General features: G+C 40.1%; 2 protein-coding genes across 3 annotated transcripts in view; one reads left to right on the top strand and one right to left on the bottom strand.

Moving 5' to 3' along the window:
* ADAT2 (adenosine deaminase tRNA specific 2) overlaps window positions 1–4305 on the bottom strand; it is a 14512-nt gene extending 10207 nt beyond the window's left edge. The window contains exons 1-2 of one of the 2 annotated variants that reach the window (XR_006104955.1): window positions 4109–4304; window positions 15–119 (exon numbers count right to left, since the gene is read on the bottom strand). Coding sequence is in view for 1 of the 2 variants with exons in the window: in XM_042478511.1 (XP_042334445.1) it covers window positions 15–119; window positions 4109–4219 (216 nt within the window). In the remaining variant the exon portion in view is untranslated. Of the gene's footprint in view, window positions 1–14; window positions 120–4108 lie in introns of both variants that reach the window. The other variant, XM_042478511.1, reaches the window with a different exon arrangement.
* A 37-nt stretch (window positions 4306–4342) lies between these two features.
* PEX3 (peroxisomal biogenesis factor 3) lies at window positions 4343–19316 on the top strand. The gene is made up of 12 exons (XM_042478496.1): window positions 4343–4502; window positions 7534–7665; window positions 8681–8762; window positions 9207–9250; window positions 10137–10261; window positions 11163–11229; window positions 11325–11379; window positions 11494–11662; window positions 11876–11946; window positions 16497–16619; window positions 17353–17449; window positions 18186–19316. Exons 1-12 carry the CDS (start codon window positions 4430–4432, stop codon window positions 18267–18269), a joined length of 1122 nt encoding a protein of 373 aa, XP_042334430.1. The 5' UTR covers window positions 4343–4429; the 3' UTR covers window positions 18270–19316.
* Window positions 19317–20551: the final 1235 nt, after the last annotated feature.

Genomic DNA, 20551 nt, shown 5'->3' with positions numbered 1-20551 from the left:
GTTGAACAACTTACGTTTTTAGTTTCATTCACTTCATTCTTTCCCTTCCCTATGACTTCATTATTGAAGACCATGAGGCAACCAACAGGTACTTCACCATTCTCTAAGGCTTCTTTGGCCTATCAAGCACACATACACAAAAGAATCAGTAAGAACACTATCAAGAAGAAAGTTTATTGTGTTAACTTTGTCACAGACTGCATACTTAGAAATAAAGTAGATTTAATTACAGTTCCTCTCAAGGAATCTCCCATAATGATTTAGGAGCATAAAATCACTTCTTTAACCAGCTTCAAAACGGAGTTGAAAACCATCCTGTTCAGAGAAGCCTTCCCAGGCATTGCATAATTGTCGCTTACTACTTGATGTTCTTTTGGTGCCTGTTTATCAAACCATTTCCTGTATTGCTATGTACTGTATATGCATTATCCTACTTGAGAGTATGTATTTTCCCTGGAAAACGATTAACCATCCATTATGAAGCCAAGCCCTCCCTCCAGTCCATCTGCCTTGGTCCAGGCCTTGGAGGTAGAGAGGAACTGCTGGACCTCTTACCCTTTCCCTCCACCACTCCCTTCTCCTTCTGTGTCATGTCTTTTTAGATTGTAAGCCCGAGGGCAGGGAACCGTCTAACTAAAAAGATTGCATGTATAGCGCTGTGTAAATTTACAGCACTTCATACATAAAGGTTAATAATAAAATGTGACTCACAAAAATACAAAGAACAGTATACAGTCACCCCTGTTTTCGCGGACTTTGAATCCACGTCCCTCATCTGTTCACAGGCGGCAAACAGGGACAAAGTGGGGACACGCTGCCATTCAAGCCAATGGGGCTTGAATACCAGTGATTTTCTGTTTTCACGGGGAGGTCCAGAACAGATCCCCTTCAAAAACGGAAGGGCTAATGTACAGATATGTCTATCAGACACCCAAGTCTGATGAAACAGAGCAGACAAACAGCAAAATCTGGTAAGGATATATAGTCCAGAAAAAGAAAAGCAGGTCTGCCATCAGTACTTCTCAGAAGCCGGTTCCATCAGGCTTCATTTCTCCCCAAGAGTCATTCAACAGTCATTCCATCAAGCTCAGGAACCTCAAAATACTAAAAACTTGTTCTTTTCCCTTTCCTACTAGTTCACTTCTTCCTTTTAAGTCTTTTTTCAAATCTACGTCTGAGGACAGTCCTTTTTCAATAAAAAAAGTGAGCTCCTCTGAAGACCCTTTTAAGCTTTGCAGTGGGCTATAGGATCAGCAACCCAAACAGAATTCAGATCCTACTAGCCTCTATTGTGGAGGTTCAACATTTACTGTTGTGAATTTATGGAATCAGTGTCTGACTTCAAATTACTGTAAGTTGCATACTGACATGTAACCTCTATGTGCAGAGAAAAAAAGGATCCACTTGATCACATCCACCTATCTTCCTATTGATCGATCCACCTATCATCTTTAGTGTAACTAGATACAACATACTTTTTAAATGCTTACTCCCATATTTGGTATTCTTTTCTATATTTAGATGAGAAAATGAGGAAATAAGGGCATTAATTAAGTTCTTTTAGAAATATGTGATGCTGAAAGGAAAAAGGCTATGCAAAAGATACTTAATGAGTAACTGTTCATGGGCTTCCAAATGGATTAAATGCCTGAGAGATGAATACAGGAAAATGTAGCTAGCAAGTTAGTGAGCATTATGCTGGAAAGAGAACTATCATGGTATCCATAGTGAACAGCTTCTGGTTTCACTGAAAGAAATCCAGGTTCAAATTGCTCCAATGCTTATGATGTGGCCTTGAGGAAGTCATCATCTCCCTGCCTGATTTATGCCATTTTAGGACAAAGTATCTTTATTCAATATAATCCTACCTAACTGGCTTTCAACTTTAAAAAACAACACTGCATCTATACCGCATAAATAATCGAGTTTGACACCACTTTGACATAGCTCCATCCTTTGGAATTCTGGGGATTGTAGTTTTCTGTGGCACCAGAGCTCTCTAATAGAGAAAGCTTGACATCCCACAAAACTACAGTTCCCAGAATTCCATAGCACGGCGCCTTGGCAGTTAAAGTGGTGTCAAACTGGATGATTTCTGCAGTGCAGATGCAGCTCAATGTATTAAACAGTGGGAGAGGGGGAGTACACAGTGGTTACTTACAAGAATAACCGGTTGAATTATATCTGTTTCATAACTTCTTCTGACCTATCTATGTTCTCTTTACAGTGTTTAGGCTGAGCCATGGAAAGCAACTGGGATGTCACAAGATCTTCACGATTGTTGCTTAATGTATATAAGCATAAGGTTAACATGAAACCTGAAGAAAAACTGGGTTTGTTGTTTCGTTCTAGGAAGGCTGGGTCTTTTTAAAACCTTACAAAGAGTTTTATATGTCTAAAAGGGATTTAGTAAAAGAAAGGCCAGCAATCAATATGCAGAAGATAGGTATTCAGTATACAAATGTCTGATTACATGGCTAGAATGCAATATTCAACTGTCCAGCTATTACTTTCTCAGTCCCAGCCCGTAAATCCTATGCTGGTCCATAAAAGCCAATATTGTACTTAAATTTTGAGCATTTACCTGCTTCCATCTCACCTCTGTTCCTCAAATAAGCTCTGTGTGTGTGTGTGTGTGTGTGTGTGTGTGCGCGCGCCTTCAAGTCACTTGTCAACTTATGAAGACCCCATTAATTTTTTGTACTGTTTTCTTAGGCAAGAAATACTCAGAGATGGTTTTGCCAGTTCCTTCCTCTGAAATATAGCCCACAGAACCTGGTATTAAGTTGGCAGTCGCCCATCTAAGTACTAACCAGGGCTGACCCTGCTTAGCGTCCAAGATCAGACAGGATCTGGTGCATTTAGGGTTTATGCCATCCTAAATCATAGTATGGAAAAGAGTATGCTATCAGATGTTCTGGCACGGTGTCCGACCGAAAGCTTTACTTCTGAGGAAAACACTGAAGTGTAATACCCACAGCCCACCACATAGGAATAATTATTTGCACCCCAAAATTAGCTTTGCCCCACCCTCAAAAATGATATATCTATTACCACTGCAAGAATGAATCCATGAGCTGTCCTGTGGTCATACACATCACAAATGCTTGTATCAAACAAGTTGGTCTCAAGTGTAACTCCTTCCAATACCTTGTTCTTTCCTCATATTGAGATGCTTTTTTGTATCTACATGCATGTAGGGGGATGTCTGGTCACCCTGAGTGAGAAGGAATACCCCCCTCAGTTCACCTTGATCTGGAAACAGCCCCTTCAGCTAAGACTTTTCCCTTCATTTCTAAACAGGAAAATATGTTCTCTGTGTGTTTTTGAACAGCAAACTGTGTGCAAGTGTTGTTGGCATTTAACACACAATGCTCAGGGACATCAACTAGGTCTCAGGTTTTGGCCCAGAAAACTCAGATCCTAGGGGTGCATCTACACTGCAGAAACAATGCAGTTTGTTGTCGCTTTAACTGACACAGCAGCATGCTAGAGAGTCCTGGGCTTTGTCATTTTATGAGGCACCGGCCTTCTTTGGCGGAGAAGGCTCATGGATTTGTAAAACTACAGATCCCAGGGTTCCAGAGGATGGATGGTGCTGCAGCACTTAAAGGGGTGTCAAACTGCATTATTAAATGTAGATGCAACCGTGGACGATCCTGAACTGGCAGCCTTCTTCACCATTTCCAGGAGCCTTCTGTCCGGGAGGAATGTCAGAAGGTCCTCCACTTTGAGCAGGGCTAAAAAGCATAGATTTACATTTCTAGGGGTGTTCCAGGACACATCATCCATTTCAGCCTCCTGTCCAGGAGGAATTCCAAAAGGTCCTCCATTTTTAGCATCGCTAAGAATATAAATCCATGCTTCTTAGTTCTCAATTACATTGATATAAATACCCATTTGTGTTTGCATCCATTCCTCCCCTTCCACCCATGTCCTCCATCTCAGCCTCCTTCTCTCCAGGGGAGGAATCCCCAAAGGCCCTCCATTCTGAGCATGGCTCAGAAGCACTAGTCCACAGTCCTCCTAGTGCCCAGGGCGTCTATTTGGCCCTGTCTGGCTGATTCTAGCTGATCCCTTTCCCCTCCTCTTCCATGCAGCCGCCCACCATGGCTAGGGCTCGGTCCATCCAGGCCTCGGTCTCCGCCGGAGTCACCCCTCCTTCCTCCCTTTCAGTGGCTTCCTCCTCTGCTTTGGGAAGCGCCACCAACTCCGCCATGGCTGCCCGGAACGAGCGGTTCGGGGTCGATGTTTCTCGGGGGAACCTTTTAGGGGACGGACCGCGCGCAGATGGGGGGCCACAAAAGAGGGCGGACCGGGGCTGTTCCTTCTCCCAGGGTTCCTTGCGGCCTACGTCGAGGGCCGAGGGGGCGGGGCCGGGGCTTCCTGCGCCGAAGGGACCGAGGGCTCCGCCGCCGCCGCCGCCGGGATGCTGCAGTCCGTGTGGGGCTTCCTCAAGCGGCACAGGAGGAAGTGCTTCTTCGTGGGCGCCCTCCTGGGCGGTGAGTGGCCCCGCAGACGCCCATCGAAGCAGAAACATAAACCCAGGCTTCTCAGGTCCTTTATGTGCACCAGAGGTCCTCCTTTTCCAGGGCCTGCCCTACATTTCAGCCCTCTCGCCCAGGAGGGATTCCCAACCGAGGCTGCTCGAATAAGGCCCAGCTTCCTGGGGGCAATTAGCTTACACTTGGAAACCGCTTACAGACTGCTTAGTTCAGTATAGAGCGGTATATAAATGCAGCATCTGCTGCTGCTATTGCTATAGCCCTCCATTTGGAGCATGGCTTTGGTTGTCGTGTGCCTTCAAGTCGTCTCTGACTTCTGGTGAACCTAGCATGGATTTGGGGGGGGGGTTATAAGATTTCTTCGGAGGGTTTGCCATGGCCTTCCCTTGAGGCTGAGAGAGTGTGACTTTCCCAGTTCTCAACCTTGGGTCCTCCAGGCATTGTAGACTTCAACTCCCAGAGCCGCTGATCATTTGGGCAAGCTGGCTGGCACTTCTAGTCCAAGACATTTAAGAGAGCCAAATGTTTTTGAGAACCACTGCTCTAGAGTCGTAGCCCAGCGCTCAAAGCACTCCCCCGCGCTGCCTCTCTTTGACGATTACCATGAAGCATGACTGTGTTTTCAGCTTTTATTTGGTTGTGTCCTACATTTCTCTTGAGTGTCCTACGTTTATAGCGCCTCGTCCTCCTCTGTGGTTAGGACATCCCGCCCTGCCACTGCTCCATTCCTCACTTAGTTATTCAGATTCACAGGCATGAGCTTGGTTACATCTAACAGCCCTGTAAGGCAGACCAGCATTTCCATATTGCATGTCAGAGTGGTGGCTTTTGAGTAGCTCTTTCTGGGGAACACAACTGCCTCCTTCCCTGGGTTGCTGCTTAGCCCTTGTTCCTTGATACGCAAACGCTGATCTCCAAATTCTTCTGCTCCCTTACATTCAGTACCTTGCAGCTTCCCTCATTCTTTCTGCTTTAGAAAGCGGGTTTTATCACCACTCAGTAAGGATGAGAATAATGCAGGAATTCAAGTTGGGGCCCATTCTTTGCTAATCTGCCCGCTCTAGCTTAATATCACTGTCAGCTCAGAAATGCATGTATAGACTCGTCTCTTGTTTCCAATTACAAGTCTTCTTCTTGTTGTGTACCTTCAAGTCGTTTCTGACTTATGGCAACCCTTATCATGGGGTTTTGAGTGCAAGATTTGTTCAGAGGAGGCTGGACATTGCCTTCCCCTGAGGCTGAGAGCATGTGACTTGCCCAAAGTCACCCAATGGGTATTGTGGCCGAGCTGGGAATCGAAGCCCAGTCTCCAGAATTGCAGTTGAACATTCAACTCACTATGCCACACTGACTGCTCTTTTGCTGTACTCTGTACCCCTCCTGGAGCTTCACCTCATTCTGTTGGAAAGTGCAGCTCCTCTCTTAATGCTTGTCCAGATGCTTATCTTTCATGTGCTGTACACTGTATCACAAGTAGTTGGAAGCTTTTTAAGAGGGAGTATGCCCAAAGGTACATTGAGAAATCACCATACAGTACTTATGTGAGTGGTTTGCACAGAGGCACCCAGTGGTACCAGTTCAAAATGTTAGACTTGTTCTAACATGCAGCTGGGCTCCACGATGGCCTCCCTTGTTCGCATCGTCAGTGGTGCCAAAAACTCTTCAAACAGACTGACAGAATATCTTATTAATGCTAAGAGGCTTTGCTGTAAGACTGGTTCTCAAAACATTGCCATGCTAATTACCTACATGTGAAATACTTGTGGGACCTTTGGCTTATGTATAGCATTTCACCACTAGCAAAATTTGAGTTACACAAACGGTACGGTTAGTCTGAAATATGTGTTTGTGTGCAGCGTGCCTTCAGGTCATTTCTGACTTAACAGCAACCCTAAGGCAAGCCTATCATGGAGTTTTCTTGGCAAGACTTGTTCAGAGGAGGTTTGCCATTGCCTTCCCCTGGGACTGAGAGTACAGTATGTGACTTGACCAGGGTCACCCAGTAGGTTTCATGGCTGAGCCAGGAATTGAGCCCTGATCTCCAGAGTAGAAGCCCCTCACTCAAACCACTTCACCACACTAAGGGGTCTCTACTCCAGCATGGTGTAGTGGTTTGAGTGTTGGACTATGACTCTAGAGTCCATGATTTGATTCTTTGCTCAGCCATAATAAGCCACTTGGTGACTGTGGGCAAGTCACACACACTCAGCCCCAGAAAACCCATGATAGTGTTGTTTTAGAGTTGCCATTAGTCGAAAATGACTTGAAGGGCAGGCAGAAGCAACAGTTCCTTAAACAGCCACAACTGATACTAAGCTCTAGCTAAATATTTGAAAGCAAGGAGGTTTTCATAAATTATTTTTGATGTAGTAGTGACATTAATTGCTTCAAAATGTGCATTTGGAACTGTTGTAATCCTTTGTTTTCAGAGTTTCTCATCTTGGCAGTCAGCACTACATAAGCAATAGCAATAGCAGCAATAGCATTTACATTTCTATACTGCTTATCAGTGAAATCAGCACTCTCTAAACAGTTTACAGTCTGTAAGCCAATTACCCCCAATGAGCTGGGCACTTATTTTACCGACCCACGAAAGGATGGAAGACTGTGTCAGCCTTGGAGCCCAGGGATCAACCTCATAACCTTGTGGCTGCAGTATTGGCATTTAACCACTGTGCCACCAGGACTCTTGTTTACCTTAACACTGGAAACACCTTTCATGTTGCCTTCACAGAAGTGTATTTATTATTTTGCATAGTTACCTGATTATCTTCAGTGTGGGAATTTGTACAGTTTTACCATATACATTGTTTATGTGAACTTGTGTTGGGATAGGCACGAACCTTCTTTAATAACACTTTAATCTGTTTATGAAAACATGCTCTGGATAACATTTTTATTTCCAACTTCATCAGTTATGATCTAAATATCAAAAATAAGTACCATTTAAAGCAGAACAAAAGCAACAAGAAAAGAAAGTTTATAGTACTGAAAGCTATTAACCCTTCTTCTAAAACATCTTTTGTAGGAGTTTATATACTTGGAAAATATGGGCAGAAAAAAATGAAAGAAATCCAAGAAAGGGAAGCGGCAGAATATATAGCACAAGCACGAAGGCAGTATCATTTTGAAAGTAACCAAAGAACTTGCAACATGACAGGTAAGGCAGAGTGATGTTTGGTTGTGTTTGGTCCTCACCATGGTTTTTATAAACTGTACTTAAAATAAACCAAGTTTTTTGCTCCCAGTGTGCTTTTAGTGCCTACTTTATCTGGATGTATTATAACGTTTATTCCAGTTCCTGGTATGGTGCAACAGCCTCAAAATAGAGAAGTTCGTCCATTCAGACATCATATAACCAGCACCAACTAATTCTACAGACACACATTAGAGCTGTGGTTTCTGATATCAGTTTGTGAGCTAATCACAAATTGGTTTGTCATGCCATAGTTAAAATTATTTAACCATGGTTTTGTGTGCTTCCTGCATTTTGCTGATATTCCCAGTTAAGGTATTATGAGAGTTGGAAATAATAGCTGGGGTTCAATGAACTGCACCAAGTTTGTTGTTACCAATGAGCTTTGTAAGTTTTTGTATAACAGTTGCTAATGACGCGTGACAAATCTGCAGATTTGAAATTTGTGGATCATTAATTCAAAATAAGGACAATTTTTCTGTTTGCCTTTTTTAATGTACTTTTTATGATATATTTGTTTCCTGTACTTCTGTGTACCCTTGTATTTTTTTAAGTAATCATGTCCATAAGAAAGCTTCCTTTACTCTAATGAGCTAGGACTTCTTTGTGTTTACAACACAAGACCTTCACTTGTACTTGTGCTTTTGCAGTCATCCTTTTTTAATTATGGTGACCAAAACTGGAAACAGTAATTTGAGAAGCTTCACTGTAAATGATTCCATTTGGTTTATTTGAAGGTCTGGGTTTTGTTTTTGTTTTTTTGTTTTTTTAAATCAGCTGGTCCTTTCTGACTTTCCAAAGTCTGAATTGAAAAGGCTTTTGTTAGGATTTTGTTACAATGGAATATTTTAATTTCTTGGTTTTTTAGACGCTTATAATTTGTTACTGTTATGTATGAATTAAAACTAGATTATTTTTAATTTGGTGTTGAGTCTCAAAGTACGCTCTTTTTTCATGATCATTTTTTCCCCATTGATAGTACTATCTATGCTTCCAACATTAAGGGATGCTTTGATGTATCAGCTGAATTCTGAGAGCCTTACCTCTCTGCTGAAAAACAAGTAAGTATAACCTTTTCCTCTTTTTCAAAATTTGGGCTGATACGTGGTTTGTATGTGTGTAATGACAGTGTGGGAGAAATGTTCTCTGCTGCTCTATTTTAAAGTCTAATATCTGTCTTAGCATGCAATTGTATATTGTATGAAACTCACTGATAAATATAACTTTAACCTTGCACTAAAGAATAAAATCCCACTGTGTTTCAGATAGCTTCTAAAATATGTATTCCCAAGGCCACAAAGAGGCAGATTTTATAAATTTCCTCAGTCATTTGCTAGTAATCTCTTCATTGATATCACTTCCCATAATCCCAGTATTGAGTAACACTTCTTTTCACTCATAGTTTCAGAAATTGTGCATATTGAAACATTTGACTTTTTCAATTTGATGCAGAGTTTTCACTGACTCAATTAATTGTAAATGTTTGCATTCTTTTCATTTTACAGACCAACCAACAAGTTAGAAATATGGGAAGACTTGAAAATTATAAGTAAGTCAAAATTAATTATGTTTCTGACCCAGTGAGTGGTTGTATTAAAATCAAACACTTGGCAGGCTTTAACCTCTCTAACCTCCTCTAGACACAGATCTCTGTGTCAGCTCAGATATCCCACCAACCAGACCTGACTAGACCAGACCAGACTATCATAACTGATCTCTGCTATTTAAATTTCACCTCTCATCAAGCTGCATTTTAGTCCAAACCAGTCAGCTTCTAAAGTCATGTACCTTTCACATTAATTCCCAATTTGTTAATTTTAGGATTTGAGGAGTGATACTTCACTGTGTCCTCCTGGACAGATGCTTCCATACTTTTTAATTTATGCTGTGTTATAAAAAATATGTTTAAAATATTAGCAGACTCCACACATATATTTATGATTGTTTTTACTTAAACTTATTCATCTGTTATCTGAGTCCTTCTCACAGCAATAGATATATAAAATACTACATGCTACACCTCATATAGCCAAAATCATGCTTTTCTAAACATAAAAGTTCTATAAATTTGGTATTGTATGCACAAAATATTTAGTACTCAAAATGTTCTTCAAGACATTTTAGGTCCTTTTACTAGCCTCCTGAGGGGCTTTGCTGTATCTAGTGCAAAATCTACCATGTTTTTGATAATCTTGAAGTCTTTTTGATAATCTTGTAGTCTTTTTAAAAAAAACACACGAATAGACCGAATGGAAAGCTTTTGTTCAAATAAACTCTGGAAACATAACCCAGATATAACAAACACAATAATAATTATGGCTGGAACATATATTCTATATAACCTTTGATTACAACATCATATTTTAGGGCAGTAAATGCCTACTCATTTTTATTTAGGCATTCTGACAAGATCATTTCTGTTTCCCTTATTAAAGGTTTTACAAGAAGCATTGTAGCTGTATATAGCACTTGTATGCTTGTAGTTCTTCTACGAGTTCAATTAAACATTATTGGTGGATACATCTACCTGGATAATGCAGCTGTTTGCAAAAATGGCACAGTAAGTACATTGAACTGTTTAATTATCCAGGATTGAAAACTCAGTAGGGGGTGGTGGTAACTTTTGGAATTGAGCACACAGCTATAATTGCTTAGACCCCATCCAACTACAGTGGTCCCACTGTTTTTTGGTTTTTTACCTAAGAACGCTTCTCTAAGAATTTCCAGGTCTTCCAGCGCGACTCTGTGGTCAACATCTGCCTGTAGTCGATCATAGAATCATGCTAGAGGACCTACAAATGGCTAGAGAAGTGTTTTCTCTAGGAACTTCTAAGTTCTCTAGCACAACTCTATGGTCAACTTCCAGCAGAGCTGCGCTGGAGAACCTAGAAAATCCTAGAGAGAACATATTAATCAAAATCGCAGAGAATCAAATTTGCAAAAGTCAAAGTCGTCAATATGAATGAAATCTATTTCTTTATGAGTACTGGAAGACTCACATGAGACTAATTTTTAAAAAGGGAATGCTTCTCAGGAGTAGGAACATGTCTTTTCTATCCTTCATAATTACACAATTTGTCTTTGTGATGAATTTTGCAGTTCCTTGGTATGAAACAGGTCAGGAACCCAGCTTTAGAATAAAGAAAAAATACATTAGTTTCTATGTTTGTGATAGGGCTACCAAGTTAGCCCTTACATTTAATTACAAAAAAATGAGGTTTTTTTTATTTTATTTTTTGAAATGATTTGAATTTTTGTGTCCTCTGCTGTTCTGTATTCAAAGATGGCTGAGGCTGTTAAGAACAAGGATATCTTGAGAGTGGTACCAGCAACAGGAAAGGAAAGAGAAGGCAAGGGGAGGGGAATTCTGCATCTTGATTGTACAGCCGTACAGACATGGAGGATAGAGATACTGCTCCATAAAGTAACAGAAACATTACAGAATGTTTTTCTCCTCATAGACACTTCTAGCTCCCCCTGAAGTGCAGCAGCAATATTTATCAAGTATTCAACACCTTCTTGGAGATGGTATGATTTCTGTAAAAGTATTTATTTAATTCTGATTTTTGATAAATTGAAACAAATGGCAATCAATCTTCAGTAACTTTCTTCTTCTACCCTAGGTTTGGCTGACTTAATTACTGTAGTTAAAAAAGCTGTGCAGGAAGTATTTGGAAGGTAAAAATGTTTCTCTTTTTCAGAGTTTCTGCTGAAGTTTTAAGATATATGTGAAGTGTTTGATTGAGATGCAACCCATTGATGTGATTATATATTTAACTCTCCCCTTTGCAGTCTTTCTCTTAAACATGCTCTTTCTCTCTTGGATTTGGATGAGAAGCTGAGAGAAATAAGGAAGATAGTAGAACAACCTGGAGATAATCTGACATCTGAACAAACTGGATCCCATTCTCTGCTGTGTCATTACATGATGCCAGATGAGGAAAATCCTTTAGCTTCCCAGGTATTTCCAAAGTAAATTAAATTGAAGCTGGAAACCAGATTAACGTACTTGGAGTTTGTGGGTTTATGTGTGTTATCATTAATTTAACTATAAATTAATGTTAATCTTTTAATTGGATCAATCTAAAGCAGAACCAAACTTCCCAAAAGCAAAGTGGTTCTAAATAAATCAGGTGCATTCTAACTAAATTGTTTTTATGTTCTATTTTTCTAGGCCAATGGACTTACAGAAAAAGATGTTACTACAATTAAATTACTTAATGAAACAAGAGACATGTTGGAAAGGTATGCAGCTTTGCAGTTTTGATAGTTTATGTTTATGGTAAACTCACTTAAATAGGAAGAAAAACTGGAAGTGCACATTGATTGAAATCTGGAGGTCTGTCTTAAAGCCTTTGTATCTTAAACAGAAACTTGAAATTAGGGTTCAACTTCTGTATAATGGTTCCTCAAACTTAGTTATAAGCAATATGAAAGGCTCAGTTGAAATTGTATGACCCTAATGCGAGATTGATCAGATGAAAGAGAATAGAATGGACCATGTCTAACAGATTACCAGGGAGGTGAGAGGGAAGTTAGGACATCTAATGTGGGCAGTTGGAGGGATGGGAAGATGAAGAGGAGAGAAAAACAGTTGCAGCATCCAGTTTACTTTCCTTCTGGTAGTTCCTGAACCTACAGCGATACGTTGTTCACCATAAATACTCTCATTCTGGTAAATTGTAAAATAAAATCTGTTCCTGCTTTTAAAAGAAAGCTAATGATATTTTTCTGTTTTCCAAACAGAATCCAAATCAGTAAGATTTGAAAACTACCACCACCAAGATATATATATATATATATGTATAAAATTATGTTTAAATCTTACAGTATGCAGCATTTCTAAACGTTCAAAATATGAGCCACATCTTTACACGTTGCATCCTCCTTTATCTCATCACATACTCCTTCACCTCTCCCCCTTACAGTCAGCCCTCAATAACAAAATTCGCGATGCTCAAGTTCCATTGTACCCAACAGCAGCATGACCACGTGGCTGCATCACCATTAGGGACAACGGGACTCCACCTGAATGGCAGGCCGAGGGCAGCAGGGGAAGAAGGCCACCCCCAAACCAGCCAGCAGTATCCTGGCACCACCCTTCCAAAGGTGATGCAGGGAAGTAATGGCAATGCTGCAGGAGGTCTGCCCATATCAGGAGACACCCCAGAGGAGGTGTGACACTTGGTTGGTTCCTGCCAGCTTTGCCTCAGTGATGGAGGCTGTACAAGACCTCCACCGCCTTGGCAAAGGAGAGGCCCAAGTGCCCCTCTCGTGGCTTTGCTGCAGCAAAGGAGCCCCCCAGCATAGTAGGTGACATCAGGGGTGGGGACGCCACTGCAGGGAGATCAAAATTAATTTCTGGCTTAGAAGCAACTATTTGGTTCATTCTTACAGACAGGCCAAAATAAAGCTGCTTCGAGTCACTTTGGAAATATGCTGTTTAAATGATGCATGCATCCTAAAGTCCAGAAGCCACACCAAAGCCACGCTCCAGTCCTAAGGACTGGAGTCTGGATTTGGTGTGGCTTCCGGACTCTTAGGACGTATGCATCATGTATACAGCATACCTCCAAAGTGACTCGAAGCAGCTTTATTTTGGTCTGTCTGTATGGGTCCATAGAAAACAAGAAACCATTCAAATCTTAATCATTTGAAAATTCAGGAATGTTGTATATTGTAAAATGAAAATACATCTATCTAGAGTGGTGGTCGTTAAACTCTGCCCATGACAGGCTGTTTGGAGGAAAAATCAGTGCTTTTCTGGATTTCTTTCAAAACCAGAAACAAGTGCTACTTTACAGTTTAAGAGTCAGAAATAAGGAAACGGAACATGGAAGAGGAAGCACATAGCAATAGCAAGTACATTTCTATACCACTTATCAGTACACTAAAGCACTCCCTGAGCGGTTTACAATGTATAAGCTAATTGCCCCCAACAAGCTGGGTACTCATTTTAGTAACTTTGGAAGGATGCAAGCCTAAGTCAAGCCTGAGCCCTGGCTGGTATTGACCTCACAACTTTAGGGTTTGAGTGGCTGCAGTACCGGCATTTAACCACTGCACCATCAGGGCTCATAATATAAGCATGCAGAATGTTTCTTAGTGGATTACAGGATCAGAGCATGTGGAGGATATCTTATTTTGCTTCTCTTGAACTAAAAAGAGAACAGCAGGGCTGGGGGGACCTGTTGTCCTTCAGAAGCTAGTGAAGTCCTGTGTCCATGGTCGTATACCATTAGCTAAACTGGCTAAGGATGATGGGAATTTGAGTTGAGCAACATCTGTAATGCCACAGGTTCCACAGCCTTTCTGTAATTACTTTTGGTTGTTCATATCAATTTTTACCTTTTCACAGTGGTGCTACGTCATTTTGCTGTGGTGTGGCATGGTGGAATTGAAGGTTCTGCCTAGTGAGCAGGTGTACGTGCTAAGTAAACTATTGGCCAGGTTTAGGGCACCTTTTCCCCAGGAGAGTTGTGAGCTACAGAAATAGTTGGTCTTGGTCGCTGGGGGCAAAACCAGTTCATGCAGTATAGAGCATAGGACTATTTCACTTTTTGTGCCATCCTCTCTTTTACTTACTCTTACACACACACAATTGGAAATGGTTACCAACAAGATGGTCTGGAGAATACTGTTTGTTTATTACACTACTATCTTTCCTTTCTCCTTAAATGGGATCCAAGGCACCTTTGTCCCACAGTTTCTGATGAACAAGATGACAATGCAAGGCACCTGAAATTCAGCTGAGTTTTGTAACTTCAAGCAGTCTGGGCTAGAGTAGTAGCAATAATAATAATAATAATAATAGTAATCATTTATTTGTATTCCACTTTTTCACAAAGGAATCAAAGCAGATTTCAACAGTATAAATAAAACATCAAAGATTTTAAAATTACAATTTCAAAACCCCAACCCTTCCCCCAATCATAAAACAGTCATCAACCCATAAAAAGAGATTAAACATCAAAAATTTAAAGCTATCCAATAGAAATACATTAAAATTTCTAAAATGAATCTTTCTCTAGAGGAGGAGGGACGGGGTGATGGTATCAAGCAATTTTAGAATCTGTACCAGTGGAGGTGTCAACAGAGGGGGGAGGCAAGTCTAATGGATCTAATGGATTTAACCTAGTCTGGGAAGCCCTGCCAGAAGAGATTCATCTTAATAGCCTTTTTAAAGGCTTCTAAGGTGGTAATATGGCAGATCTCATCTGGCAGGTCGTTCCAGAGTCTGGGAGGGACTGATGAGAAGGTCCTCTGGGTCACCACTGAAAGTCTGGTCTTCAAAGTTGTAGCAGATTCTTCCAAGAGGACCGAAGTGTGCGAGGTATGGAAGTAGGCACTCCCACAAGTAGTCAGGACCCAGGCCATGTAGGGCTTTAAAGGTTAGAACCAACACCTTATACCTTGCCCGGAAACTGATAGGGAGCCAGTTGAGAGATTTTAGAACCGGTGTAATATGGGCAGTTTTGAATGTGCCCATGACCAGCCTGGCTGCCATATTTTGTACCAGTTGAAGTTTCCGAACTTGGCACGAGGGTAGCCCCGTATAGAGCGCATTGCAGAAGTCGAGTTGAGAGGTTACCAGCGCAGGTACTACTGTTTCAAGGTCTCCCTGCTCCAGGAAGGGGCACAGCTGGCGTATCAGCCAAAGCTGATAGTCAGTGCTCCTGACTATCGCATCCACCTGAGCCATCAGTTGAAGCGACGAGTCCCCCAAGCTGCGGACAGAGTCCTTCAGGGAAAGTGTGACCCCATCCAGAACTGGCTGACGTAACTCCATTCCTGGATTAGGGATCCCTATTACAAGTACCTCCGTCTTACCTGGATTCAATTTGAGTTTGTTTTCCCTTATCCAGTCCATTACCACATTAAGACAGGTAATCAGAGGAGAGACGCCATCCTTAGTCACTGCATCCGTCTGAGACATAGAGAAATATATTTGGGTGTCATCAGCATACTGATAACACCCTGTCCCCAGCAGCTTCATGTAAATGTTAAACAACATTGAGGACAGAATCGCACCTTGAGGGAGTAGCTCCTTCAATAGGATGTTCTGGCTGTCAGGAATTATTAGAACATGACCGCACAGCATGTGAGCCACCAAATACTTCAACTTGCCACATCCTTGGCAGATCTTCTGCTTGTGTAGTCTTAGATAGGAAACAAAACTAGGAAAATACTAAGGTCAGTTGAGTGGGTCCCAAGCTTGAAAATCTGCACAAATTATACGTTTCTATATAAAGTACTTTAGTCTAACCTTGTGAGTTCATTTCTACTTAGAATTGCCTGCTTCCCGTTCACTAAAGAATGGTTAAACCACATAATATTTATGTGGCAGAAACAAGCCAGCCTTGCTGATGCTTCAGTTTTATTTATTTATTTTTGAACTGGCCTTATTAAATGCTTTTTTCATGTTGCCTTGGACACACTTGGTGCAGTATATTTGAAAATAAATAAATAAATAATATCTAAGGCTGCTGCCACTGTGCAGAATTAAAGCAGTTTGACAGCGCATTTAATTATTGTGGCACCAGCATGCTGACAGAAAAGGCAAAACATCACAAAACTACAATTTCTAGAATTTCATAGCATTGAGTCATGGCAGTTAAAGTGCTATCAGACTACATTAATTCTGCAGTGCAGATGCAGCCTGTGTGTGATGACAAAACGGGTATGTAACATGTATGTACACTAACATGTTGAGGCATTCTCTCATTTTATTGTTTTCATATCTTTATCAGCACAGCATTACTAACGGTAATTGGGGTTTGTTTTATTTATTCCAGTCCAGATTTTAATAGAGTTTTGAGTTCATGTTTAAATAGAGGATTTAGTAGATTATTGGACAACGTGGCAGAATTCTTCAGACCCACTGAACAGGACATATGTCACAATGGCTCCATGAACAGGTAATAATATTTTTAAATACATTGTAGAAAATGAAGTTTATTTCTGTATAAAAAGGAATTTGAGCAGACTCATGAGTTACACTTAGGTGGTGTTAAAGAAATCACTTTCTCCACCAAATATAAAGGCATAGTTGAAATTTCACTGAAAGAGTTTCTATAGGTATAAAGTTACATTTCAGTAGTTCCTTTGTCTAGTTCTGTTTTAGAAGGCTCTCCATTCCTGTTCTAGTTAGACTGTACTAATGTATAGTACAACACAACACTTGGAAAGAATAGCTTGAATTTTTTTAATTATTAGGAATCTCCTCACAAATCCCTCCAAATTGAACTAATTGTCCTTAATGTTGTTGTTTTTTAAAAAGAATAACTCAACTGTTTACTTCTGACTCTTAGAGAAACAACTCTGTAAAGTAAAATGGCTGGGGGGAAAACTCTCAAAATGTCCCCCCATGTATTTTAGTGCATACACGCATAACAAAAGTAACGGGTAACGTTACTCATTACATATACAGGGGCAAAGTGATTGTGCTACCATTAATTGTTTTCCAAAGAACCTTTGTTATGCCATTGTTACTGTCAAAAGTAATGTAATAGATAACATAGTTACTTGTAATGTTACATGTAAGCTTCTAGTTGGCAGATATTCCGCATTTGCTATTTTGGAAATAGCTAACAATATGGTCTTTCACATTTATGTTATGTAACCATGTCCCACTGATATTTTCTCACCTAGTCTTTCTAGTGTCAGTCTTCCTCTAGCCAAGATAATTCCAATAATAAATGGGCAGATCCATTCAGTCTGCAGTGAAACACCTAGTCGTTTTGTGCAGGTAAGAGAACATGTTTGTTGCCCATTGTCTTCAGTCCAGTTTGATTTGTATATCATTCTTTTTGCATTTTGCTTTCACAAAGTAATAAACCCAAATCAAAGCAGCATAAGGCCTAAAAAATTAAATCAGAATAATTTCTCGTTTCATATCAAATGAAGACCTTCAAATAGTTTGGAAGAGCGTTCTGTCAGTCTGTTCTGTACTATTGTCACTACTGCAGTTTTAAGTATGTGTAAATTAACAAAGAGTAAGGTGCTCATGATACTATCAGAATGACCTGTGTTCTTTATAAAGGAAGAAGAGAGTAGTAGAAATGTGTGAAGAGAAAGTCCACTGTTGTTGAACAAATATTAGTAAGTCAGGCCAAGAACCTAAACTGTGATCAAAACATTTTGTGATTTGCTTCATGTGGGATACTTTTCAGGCTGCCTTTGGATTATTATTATTATTATTATCCTTTATAAAGCGCTGTAAATTTACACATTGTGAGCCAGCTGTAAACAGGAGGAGCTGGTGATGTGCTTATTTTTTTTGTTTTATTTTCTGTCATCACAACTGTGTCTCTTATACAGTTTGTAAAGTATTTTCAACTTGATTCTAAACTTTCAGTGCTGTAGTAACCTAGTGTATAATATTATGTGATGTTGTAGATGCTTGATGATGCTATTCATTTACTAGTGTAGGAAAAAAGTCATAAAACTAAATAGATAATCAGTTCATTGTATTTTCTTTCCAGGACATGTTAATGATGGAGCAAGTGAAAGATTTTGCTGCTAATGTGTATGAGGCTTTCAGTACCCCTCAGCAACTAGAGAAATGAGGCATATAACAAGATGTATGTGATACAAAATTAATAGTGCCCAATCATTGTGAATACTTTATTTAATAAGGATTCTCGTTATCAAAAGGATGCAGTTATTAGACCTACAAAAATGCATTTTAAGGAAATACAACTTCTAGATTTTATACTGAGAAAAATGACACCTGACATAAGTTCATGGGGGGGGGGGGGGGGAAATCATTGTGTGCTATGCCTTTGTATGGAGGCAGTCCCAGTTACTGAGAAACTTGTTTACCAAAGTAATGATCATTTCATTTTTGTTTTAGTGGAGATATATTTTTAAAAACTCAGTAAGATGATACAGTCTGGCTTCTGTTCTTCAGTAGATGGGGGTGAGGACAGAAAGAGGTGATCTTTTCTAGTTTTTGCCTGATGTAGGAATAAGTGCATGGCCTGTGAAACTTCCATTCAAAAATCAGCTGTAAGAAAACACAGCAGGATTGGAAGTATGTGAAAGAATAACCATGCTCAGCCTATGTACTTAGCACCTCTTTTTCCATTGGCTGGGTTAACTTCAAAGTAGACCTTGTCTTAATAACCTGTCAATTGTCAAGCAGGGTAGAGTTTGGCCTGTATGCTCTGTCTATGGCTATTCATGCTGTGGAAGTCTCAGACCAAATGCCTATCTCATTTTCTCTTACATGAAAAGAAAGGGAAGGGAGCAGTTTACAATCAGTTCTCCTTTTCCTCTACTGTCTCATCTTCTTCCTTTCTCCTGCCCAACTCAGTGTAAGAATATGAGTGTCAAAAGTGTGTTGGGGGAAGTAAGTATATTGCCTTCTGAGCTTTAGATCCTCTAGATTGGCACCTCTGGTATTGAGCACATATACTGAGGATCTCTGAGCGGTGCAGTGCTAAGTACTTTTTCACTCTTGCAGAGTTGGGACAGAATGTTTCTAGCAAATATTATGTTTACGCTGTTTATAAACAGCTACTGCTGTACACATTCATTTTGTAAATATTTTTAACTTGTATTGATTGAACCCAGTGAAATATCTAAATTTAAATAAACTATTTTAAAAGGAAGTGTGTGTGAATATTAAACATCCCAAATAATGTCCTAGTCATTGTTTATGGATTTTTTAACAATGGGAAAATAATCAAGTGTTCTGTTTTTATGAGCAAAGAAATAGAAGCCCTTCCAACACCCAAAATGAAATGTTTAGAGAAAATATAACTGTTCAATGCAGATCTGTTTATACCATCAACATTATAAAATAACTGTCTTAAAAAAACAATGGAAACAAATCCCATTTTAAAACTTTACAAACCAAATGAACTGTACAAGAGGCATCTTGAAAATCTAATACTTCAGCAACTAAATAGTTGTGTACAGTGGTTGCCACTGATAGATATATTTACATACAGTATTAATTCTAGTGATATAAAATGAGTAAATTTGAGGTAGATAACAGAACTAAGTGATAAAGTTCTAATTCATCTAAAGTTAGTCCCCCATAATATTTATACAAACTAGTACAAGGGGAGCTAGACAATGCTTCTGTTACATGCATTTGTAATTGGTTTACAAAATGAACCAAAAGTATTTTTACCAATGATTCATGTTCATCATGGAGGAAAGTGGCCAAAGTGCTAGGGTTCCAAGGAGTTCTGCCTAAAAATGACTTAGGTGATGGGATAGAGGGCACACCAAATTTTCAGATGACACTAAAGGAGGAGCTAATATACCTGAGGAAATTATCAGAATTCAAAATGACAACAGATTTGAGCTGGGCAAAAACTAACAAAAATAAACTTCAACAGGAATAAATGTAAGGTACATTTTAACAAGAAAAATGCATTACATAACTATAGGATGGGTGACACCTGGGTTCATAGCAATGCATGTGGAAAGGATCTTGAGTCTAACCACAAGTTAATCAAGAGCCCATACAGACAGGCCAAAATAAAGCTGCTTTGGGTCACTTTGGAGGTATGCTGTTTAAATGACGTATGTGCCCTAAGAAGCCAGAAGCTGCACCAAAGCCACGCTCCAGTCCTAAGGACTGGAGCGCACCTTTAGTGCAGCTTCTGGCCTCTTAAGATGTGTGTGTCATTTAAACAGCATACCTCCTAAGTGACCCGAAGCAGCTTTATTTTGGCCTGTTTGTACAGTGATACAGTGGCTAAAAAAGCCAATGCAATTTTAGACTGCATTGAGAGTATCATGTCCCCAGACAGAGGGAAGTAACAGTCCCACTCTGTTCAGATGGTAACCCTCACCTGAAACACTGTATCCAGATTGGGGCACCACAGTTCAA

Source organism: Sceloporus undulatus, chromosome 1, assembly GCF_019175285.1.
Source record: "Sceloporus undulatus isolate JIND9_A2432 ecotype Alabama chromosome 1, SceUnd_v1.1, whole genome shotgun sequence".
Lineage (NCBI taxonomy): Eukaryota > Metazoa > Chordata > Lepidosauria > Squamata > Phrynosomatidae > Sceloporus > Sceloporus undulatus.
This window is presented reverse-complemented; position numbering and strand designations above follow the sequence as displayed.